We start from the raw sequence: 9,559 nt of genomic DNA on the forward strand, positions 1-9,559 counted from the left end.
TCCAGGACAACACAACATCGAATTTCATATCTTGGACGTTCCCGCAACCTTTAACCTACTTTTGGGGCGACCGTGGTTGCACCAGGTCAAAGCAGTCTCTTCCACTCTACATCAAATGCTAAAGTACCCTCACGGGAAAGGGGTAGCGATCGTTTTTGGGAATTCATCAATCCATCCGCCGCCGGAAGTGTCTACACCTGTCTTGGAAATTGAGCACGGCACGGAGGATGTGTTTTTATCAGGGTTCACTTTGGCCGAGGCTCAAGTGGTTCAGAATGTCATGGCTGTGAATGAGGGCATGTATGTTAGTGCACAATCTATCTACCTCATGAACAAGCTAAAACATACCCCCGGGATGGGATTAGGGAGAAGTGGCCGGAAGGGCGTCTCAGTGTTGGCCGAAGTGCCACACAACCCTCACGCCTTTGGACTGGGTTATCTGCCCACCAAGGAGGACTGGGTGAGAAAAGGGAAAGAAATGGCCGGAAGGGCCAGAGCAAAGAAGGCCGGGAAGCCATTTGAGTTAATGCACAGGCCCATCTGGGGTACCCTAAACGGACGCTTCGTCCGGGAGGGGGAAGATTTTCCATTCTGCGGCTTCCCGGAGCCATGGCTAAACGCGGAGGGGACGCGCGTGCCTGGTTTTGAAATCTTCTTCGACATACAATTATCTGGGGATGACGTTGCCGAAGCGCAGACAGACCCACCAACTGAGGTTGAGCAATGTGAAGCAGTAGATCCTGAGAGCACAGAGCTTGAAATGGGGGTAGCACTGGCGAGTCTACTATCAGATCCTCCGATCGGCCAAGAGTGCTTGGGGGATAACTCTTCGGTTTCTGTGATTGGAGATGAAATAGCTGCGGGCTTTCCAGCGCCGATCTTGGATGCATCTATCGCACCTTCTCTCATCTGGCAATATGAAGAAGGCTTTTTATCTAGCAGTTCCGGGTCAGGTAGTGAGCCGGAATCTGATTCTACCGAATCTTGTGCGTCGGAATCAGATTCCAGCTCGACTGAGTCTGAGTCCGGTATTCCTGGGGGTGATAACCCGGATACCACAGTCCTGTCTAGGTCGTCTTTTTCATTTTCTTTTGAGTCTGTTGTAACAGAGGAATCTGACGGCTTAGAAATATTTAATGAGAATGATATGGATGTGGTTTCCGAGTATTTTTCTGTGCCTTTGATTTATTGCTTAAATCAGGATTTTCAAAATTTTGATGAAAACAGCGAGGAAGAAATTCCCCCAGTTTTGCAACGATTAATTGATCAAGAGCAGGAAAGATTTGTTAAACCTTTAATGGATGAAATCACTACTGTGAATGTTGGTACTGAGAAGGACCCGCGGCTGGTCCAGATCGGGTCCACGTTGTCTTCGGAGGAGCGCGAGTGCTTAGTCGCTTTATTAAAAGATTTCAAAGATGTTTTCGCGTGGTCCTATGAAGACATACCTGGAATCGATCCTGAGATTGTACAGCACCGGATCCCTCTTGATCCCGAGGCCCGCCCTGTCAAATAGAAACTTAGAAGGATTCGCCCGGACTGGGCCCTCAAGATTAAGGAAGTGGTCACCAAGCAAATTGACGCAGGGTTCCTGCTGGTATCTGAATATCCAACTTGGTTGGCCAACATAGTTCCGGTGCCAAAGAAGGATGGCAGAATTCGGGTCTGTGTAGACTTCAGAGATTTGAATAGGGCCAGTCCGAAGGACGACTTTCCCTTGCCACACATTGATGAATTGGTAGATTTCACGGCAGGACACGCCTTGCTTTCATTTATGGATGGTTTCTCAGGCTATAATCAGATAGTGATGGCACCCGAAGACCGGGAGAAGACTGCGTTTACTACCCCGTGGGGTACATATTGTTATCGAGTGATGCCATTCGGACTGAAAAATGCTGGAGCTACGTATCAACGGGCAGCAACTACAATATTGCATGATATGATCCATAAGGAGGTCGAGGTGTATGTGGACGACATGATTGTCAAGTCCAAAGATAGAGAAGGCCACTACACCGCCTTACAAAAATTCTTTCAAAGGATCAAAGAGTTTCGGCTGCGACTGAATCCCCAGAAATGCACGTTTGGTGTTACAGCAGGGAAGATGTTAGGGTTTCTGATTACACAAAGGGGCATCGAGGTCGACCCTTCCAAAATCAAGGCCATCTTAGAAATGCCACCACCAAGGACTGAAAAGGAGGTGAGAGGCTTTCTGGGTAAAGTGCAATTCATAAGACGGTTTATTTCTAAATTAACCTTGACTTGTGAACCACTTTTTGGTCTCCTGAAGAAAGGAAAGAAATTCCAATGGGATGGCCGATGTCAAGCAGCTTTTGAACAGATCAAAGAATATCTACAGAACCCGCCCGTGTTGTCACCACCAGAGCCGGGGAGACCGTTGATATTGTTCCTTTCGGTAACTGAGACTACCATGGGCTGCATGCTCGCGCAGGAGTCAGAAGACAAAGTGGAAAGAGCCATATACTATCTGAGCAAAAAGATGCTGGATTACGAGACCCGCTATACACCGCTGGAGAAGGCTTGTTTGGCCTTGGTATGGGCAACCAGGAAGCTGCGGCACTACCTGTTAGCCCATTCTGTAATGTTGGTTTCGCGTTTGGATCCCATCAAATATCTCTTCGAGAAACCAGCACTTACGGGTAGGCTAGCTCGTTGGCTGCTGTTGCTCTCCGAATTTGATTTGAAGTATATAACGCGCAAGTCGGTAAAAGGTAGAGCGGTAGCGGAGTTCCTTGCCGACCACCCGGTTGAGGGGGATGAAGCGGTTGAGTATCTATTCCCAGATGAAGCCATTCTACACGTCGAAGATGAAACTTGGACGATGTACTTTGACGGAGCGTCAAACCAGTATGGGTATGGGATAGGGGTGTTGCTGATAGCGCCTGATGATTCCCGTATCCCTTTAGCATTCAAGCTCCGGTTCAAGGTTTCCAACAATGAGGCAGAGTATGAAGCATGTATTGCTGGCCTGGAAGCAGCCCTGGAACTAGGGGCAAGGCGGTTGGACGTCATTGGGGACTCGAACCTTGTTGTGTCTCAAGCAAAAGGAGATTGGAAAGTTAAGGAGGAAAGGATGATAATTTACCACCAAACCTTGGATCTGCTAATTCCTCGGTTTGAGAAGCTGAATTTCACCCACCTCATAAGAGAGAACAACAGGTTTGCAGATTCATTAGCAACTCTATCTTCTATGATAGACATCCCGTCCGGAGTCCGGATGCGTCCAGTCATTATTGATCAAAAGTTTGCGCCAGCATACGAGTCAATTTCCGCCATAGATGAGGTTCAAGACGGCAACCCCTGGTATTACGACATCTGGAACTTCTTGGAAAAGGAGACGTATCCACTAGGGGCAAATGCCAAAGATAAGAGGGCTGTCAGGAGAATGGCTGCTCAGTTTATCATCTGCGGGGGTAAGCTGTACAAAAGGGGTCATCTGGGAATACATAAGCTCTGTGTAGAAGCTGAAGAGTCAAAACGCTTGATGGAAGCCATCCATGGTGGGGAGTGCGGTGCACATATGAATGGAGTAATGCTGGCCAGAAAGATCCTCAGACAGGGCTACTACTGGTCAACCATGGAGGAGGATTGTATTAGTTTTGTTCGGCGATGCCACAAGTGTCAAGTTCATGCAAACCGCATGAACATCCCGCCGTCAAAACTGTACAACATGACTTCTCCATGGCCTTTTTCAGTCTGGGGAATTGATGTGATCGGAGCTGTTACCCCGAAGGGGTCAAACGGGCATGAGTTTATCCTAGTAGCAATAGATTATTTCACAAAGTGGGTCGAGGCCCAATCATACGCGGTGTTGAAGGCGTCGCATGTCGCAAAGTTCATCAGGAACAACATCATCTGTCGCTACGGCGTGCCAAACGAGATAATTTCAGATAATGGTTCCCACTTCAAGAAAGAAGTGATAGACTTGTTGGAGAAATACAATGTGGCTTTCCATAAGTCATCTACATACCGGCCGCAGACCAACGGAGCGGTTGAGGCCGCCAACAAGAATATCAAGCATATACTACAGAAGATGGTGGAAACCTATCGAGATTGGCCAGACAAGCTGCCATTTGCTCTGTGGGGCTACAGGACTTCAATCAGAACTTCTACTGGAGCAACTCCATATTCATTGGTCTATGGAATGGAGGCTGTTCTACCCATTGAGATTGAGGTTCCGTCGTTAACAGTATTGGCTGAATGCCAGATAGCCGAAGCAGATTGGCAGCAAAGCAGATTTGAAGAACTCATGCTCTTTGATGAAAGAAGACTGAAAGCACTGTACCACATCCAAGGCTATCAACGCAGAATTGCCCGGGCTTTCAACAAGAAGGTTAAGTCCAGGAATCTGAAAGAAGGAGATTTGGTGCTCAAAGACAACCGAGCTCCCATCCACGACCCAAGGGGCAAGTTCAAACCCAATTGGACTGGTCCTTACATCATCAAAGCTATCTGGTCAGGTGGGGCTGTGGTTCTGATGGATCTAGATGGCTTGGAGTTCTCACAACCGATCAATATGGACAAGTTGAAGAAATACTATCCTTGAGAGGCTCGCTAGGCCGAAAACCCGAAAGGGCGACCTAGGCAAAAGTCAGAGCATAAAAAATTAGAAAATATAAAAACTGAGCTCGCAAGGTTGAAAACTCGCAAAGGGCGGCCTTGGCAAAAGTTAGAGCGCAAAAGGAGAGTGAAAATACTCGAGTGAACCTCAGCCTGAACTACGTAAGGCTTGATTCCCATCTTTGGGATACGTAGGCAACTTCACCTTGAAGTTCAGCCATAAACTTTTCCCCGATCAACTCTGTCCATTTTTGATCATCTCAGTCATCTTTATCCATCAGCATTTATCGTAATCTCCGGTACAGTGCTGTTCAGACTAGGGGCAACTTTCCGTTGCCGCAACAGTGCAAAGTTACTCAGACTAGGGGCAACTTTCCGTTGCTTTGCAATGCCGCATTGTTCTTCAGACTAGGGGCAACTTTCCAGTTGCAGGGATCTGGGGTTGTGTATCTCAGTGACAGATTTTCGGCGTGTCCAGTTCTGATCCACATCGAAAATAGTTTTGAAAAGTTTTAATAAAAGTTGACGTTGTTCAAATCAATCTCTTTACGACTAAGACCATTTTTGGACCAAAAGCGGAAAATTTTCAGTACCACAACTTTCAATTTCGTTGATTTCAAAATAGAGTTCTCCTGCTCTTGCATTACAATCGAGGTTGCCTTTTTGGTACATTCATAAAGAAAACTTGAAAATGCTAAATAAGCAATAAATTTGGGGCATAGTTGAATCAAGTATCTCTGCGTCCCCTCCCAGAGCTGAACGAAGCATCTGATGCCAAGCTAGGCCCAACCTGTGCCTCCTCATTGAGCCAATCCAGGCACTCATCGGACAAAGTGCAACTGAAAGTTGAAGCAGGGGCCAGGAGCTCTCTAGTCCTCCATGCTATGGCATATCGGGCAAGCTGTGCACCCCGGATCGGGAAAGCGGCTGGGTACTCAATCCCCTCCGGTGGACAGGTCTGATCATGACCAAACTGACGCAGGAACCGGAACGGAAAATAAAATACGCAGTGGGTTAGACCAATCAATTGGATCCCAATCAGCAGGGACATACTATAGCTCATTGCCGGGAGGTTGAGCCAAGGACAACGCCAAGCAATGCCGTCTGCGGACAAATTGCACATCCAATCGAACCACCACCTTTCGTCGAGAGCATTGACTAGGCGCTGTCGAAAGAAGTAGCCTCGAGCTGAATAAGCTGGGCAAGAGTCCACAACCTGCAACTTGTCCATTAACCATACCTAGGGGAGGGATGGAAAATGAGAGAGTAAAGAATAGAGAGATGTACGATGAGAGAAAAGTGAGACAAGGGTTTTGTAAGAAAAACCGAGCCTGAGGGTCGAGTGATGTGAGCAAATATATATGTAAGGTCGGGTGGGAAACATTACCTGCAGCAGCAGTGGACTCCCAGCAAACCTAGTCGCCTCCCGGCGATAGACAGAATCTAAGCCCATCAGTGTCTCGGCCAAGGTCATGGCAATACAACTCTTTCCTTCTCTCAAACCTTGGGCGACTTCAATCAGGCGAATGCTAGCCCCGCCGAAGCCCGAGGAAAGCAGAAAGTGAGACAACAAACATAAGCAGAGGGCGTGTTGCCGGAAACCCTGCCAATAATGGTTACTGCGGTCACCGGCGTCGGAAAAACGATGGATCAAGCCGAGAATGTCCAGCTCCCCACTGCAGATCAGAGATCGAGCGTCATGCGCCGTGAGCCCACACATCCGCCCTAAAGCCTGAGCATGGCCAAAACGGAGCTGGGGTAAGATCACTTCAGAGCATTCAGACTCCATCAAAACCTGAAAATCTTCGAAAGTGGGGCACATCTCTTGGCCGCCGAAGCTAAAAACATGCGTCACTGGATTCCAGAACCTTGCCGCGGCATGGAGAAAAGGAAGCTGTAGCGGAGTACGGCTCAGCGTGAATAGTGCATTCAAGCCGAAACCCCGGAAATTCAGCTTTTCCGAGCCATCTAGAGAAGAGATCCAAGATGTGACATTTTCTGCGAGAAACGCCTCCATCTTTGTCTAAAACTAAGATGAAATGAATGTTCCCGAAGTTGAGGCTTTTATAGAAGGAAAAACACTATTTACGGGGACACGTGTCAAAAATCTGGAGGCTGCAGGACTGAATGGCCGGCCAGCCACCTTTTCTGGCTGGCCAGCCATCTACTTTTTCAGAACTGGCCGGCCAGCTATCTCTCTCTACAAAAAATGGCTGGCTGGCTCCCAGGGATGGTTGGCAATGCTGCAGTGTATCTCCTTGGCCCTGTTTTACCCTTCGAGGGAGAATTCCAAGCATTCTCATGCAACGGGAGAGTCAAAGGCCTTCATTTCCCTCTGTTTCGGATGCGTTCCAATGCCCAGATCGTCAGAAGTACACTCTGTTGTCGTCTTGTTTATCGAGTTGTTGTTTTGCTTATCGAGTTGTTTGTCGAGCGGACGTGTTTTGTGTTTTTGAGTCATTGCTCTCTGTTTAAGCAATTTTTGTTAAAGACTAGTTTATTTGCGTTGTTGCATTTTGTTTATCGAGTTGTAAACTTGCTAAAGATTCTGTTATATCTTAGTAAGTTGAGTTGCTTAGTTTGTTGCGTCGGTTCACTACCTGACTTGGTGATTACACAATGCGCATTACCATTCAATTTCATTTTTGTGCGAAATAAATTGATGCGATACGATGCTAAAAGTTTAAAATACAAACACCTTTTCAAAAGCTATTCCATTTCATCATGCTTTACAACAAACAAAGGTACAAGTTTTACAAAAAGTAAAACTGCCTAACAATGTGCAAAGTGCTACAAACTACTAGCAAAAAGAAAAATAAAGCAGGAAATAACAACATCAAAGTCCTCGGGAGCGGGAACGAGAAGCACTCCTCATCCTCTTCTGCGGGACAATCTCCGCACCATCATCTGAGTCGGAGCTGTCATCCTCAGGATCCCCCTCAGCCTCACCTCTATTCCCCGAGCCAAAACCAGAGCCCCCCTCCTCAGCAGATGTCTCTGACTGACGATCGGTAGCCTCCTCCTCCTCCTCAGCATCCTCCTCCTCCTTATCAGGCTCCACCTCCACAACGTGAGCCCTGCGTCTGCGGACAGGCCCTCCTCGAGCTCCTCGAAAAGGCCTAGAAGGCCCGGCTCCTCGGGAAGGCCGAGATGGCCCCGCCCCCTGAAAAGGCCCAGATGGCCCAGCTCCCCAAGGAGGCCCAGGTGGCCTGGTCTGCGGCTGGCCGGACCATGAAGGCATCTGAAAAACAAAGAGTTCAATTCAAATGCATCAGTCCAAATATATACATCAGATGCAGATACAAGCAAAGGCTACATGAAGTGGGTGCATATAAATACAGTGTCCAAGTGGGGTGTGTGTCAGATGTGCTCTACACAAGTAGTCTATCGATGCAGTAGAAATCAGCATGTCATCAGAAGTATGATAAATGCCAGAAAACTGAAGGGTACCTGAATGCCCGCGACAGACAACTGTGCCTCCCTCCGCAGGACCATGCCCTCGAGTGTGGCCACCAGTCCAACCACCTCCTCCATGTACCCCCGCGATGGCTGCAAAAATGAGCTCATAATCATCAGTGAACAGAAGAGTGTCTAAACATCTGAATGATGAATAAAAAAAGTGAAGCATACCGGCGGTGAGTCCGGATCAATGGCGTATCGATCACTGGGCATCGGAGGCTCTAGTGGAATCGGAGTCGGAAAGCTAGCCCCATACTGCCACGCCATCAACTCAGTAGGCATATCTGGCCATCCGGGATGAGGATGAACCGACGGAGCCGGAGGAACCGGTCTACTCCCACCTCTAGATGTACCAGCCCTGCTAGTGGAAGGGGCGTCTGCAGCCCGAGCCCGAGCCTGGCCCGAGGATGACATACCGGCAGGCCTCATCATCGGGATACGAGCTTCCGTCAATGGAGGCATCAAATATATGTGACGGTAAGTGGCGTAGTCCCCCTCCTCAACATATAATAAAGCATTACTGCCCAGCATGGCGCCGACTACCTCCGAATAAGAGAGCCTGTCAGCAGTCCGCATACTGGCTGGGGGTACTGCGGGAATATCTTGAGAAAGATACCCCCATACCTGGCGCAGAAAGCGTTCCCTCAGGAACCATGCCCTGCCAACCGGCCCTTCAAGCAAGACCCTGTACTGGGAGATGTCCGATGCCCCAGTATACTGAAGTCGGAGACCATCACCCAGGGACACCCAGGGCTGCCATGTAATCTGCGGATGACAAGTGCGTAAACCGATCAGAAATCGAGAATATACAGAGCAAATCAAAGATGAAAATGAAAAGAACTGAAAGTTCTGAAGTACCTCTGAATGTCGCACCGTGTCGAAATACTGTCGCAGGCGAAGGAGGGTCTCTCGAGGTCTCGGCCGGTGCGGGCCCTCGAACATCAATGAATATGGGGTCATGGGAATCCCTACCACCTCCAGCTCTGGGGCTAATGATGGGAAGTATACATAGACCCATAGCTGAGAAAAACAGTGCAGAATGTAAGTACGAAATGCTGAGAGCAAAATACAGACTGTAAAAGTGCGCTGTGCGTGCAATGTACAAATGTTGAAAAGCAGAAATGTAAATCAAGGGGACAGAAAAGTACCTCCCAGGCTCTCCAGTAGCCGCCAAGCAAATCGCCCCGCCCGCGGGAGGTCGCGCTCATATAAAAGTAAAGGGTAGCCAGGCCGGCGCCACCCCAGTCATATCGATGGACCTGTGATAGGTCGACTAGAGTGCTCAGCAGGTATAGCCCAACTGTGTTCCCTCTGTCGGCGAACAGGGTAGTCCCGAAGAGGAACATCAGGAAACCACGGGCATACTGCTCCGTCTCCTCGGGACTCTCAGGCACCATCTCCGCCCGCCGGAAATGAGAAGAGAACCAAGTGTATCGGACTCTTCCAGAGACCCTGTCAACAGGTGGGTGAGCCCCCAATAGATACATCCAGGCGGCCTCCCACTCGCCCATATCCTCATCGT

The 9,559-nt window shown here is 48.7% G+C and overlaps 1 protein-coding gene across 1 annotated transcript; it reads right to left on the minus strand.

Moving 5' to 3' along the window:
• Nucleotides 1-7,277: 7,277 nt before the first annotated feature.
• On the minus strand, nt 7,278-8,601 carry LOC145799048 (uncharacterized). The gene is made up of 3 exons (XM_082888619.1): nt 8,209-8,601; nt 8,029-8,127; nt 7,278-7,819 (listed from the first exon to the last, which is right to left on the minus strand). The coding sequence occupies exons 1-3, from the start codon at nt 8,566-8,568 to the stop codon at nt 7,415-7,417; spliced, it is 864 nt and encodes a 287-aa protein (XP_082744745.1). The 5' UTR covers nt 8,569-8,601; the 3' UTR covers nt 7,278-7,414.
• Nucleotides 8,602-9,559: the final 958 nt, after the last annotated feature.

Source organism: Camellia sinensis, chromosome 9, assembly GCF_055761805.1.
Source record: "Camellia sinensis isolate YWXY chromosome 9, ASM5576180v1, whole genome shotgun sequence".
NCBI lineage: Eukaryota > Viridiplantae > Streptophyta > Magnoliopsida > Ericales > Theaceae > Camellia > Camellia sinensis.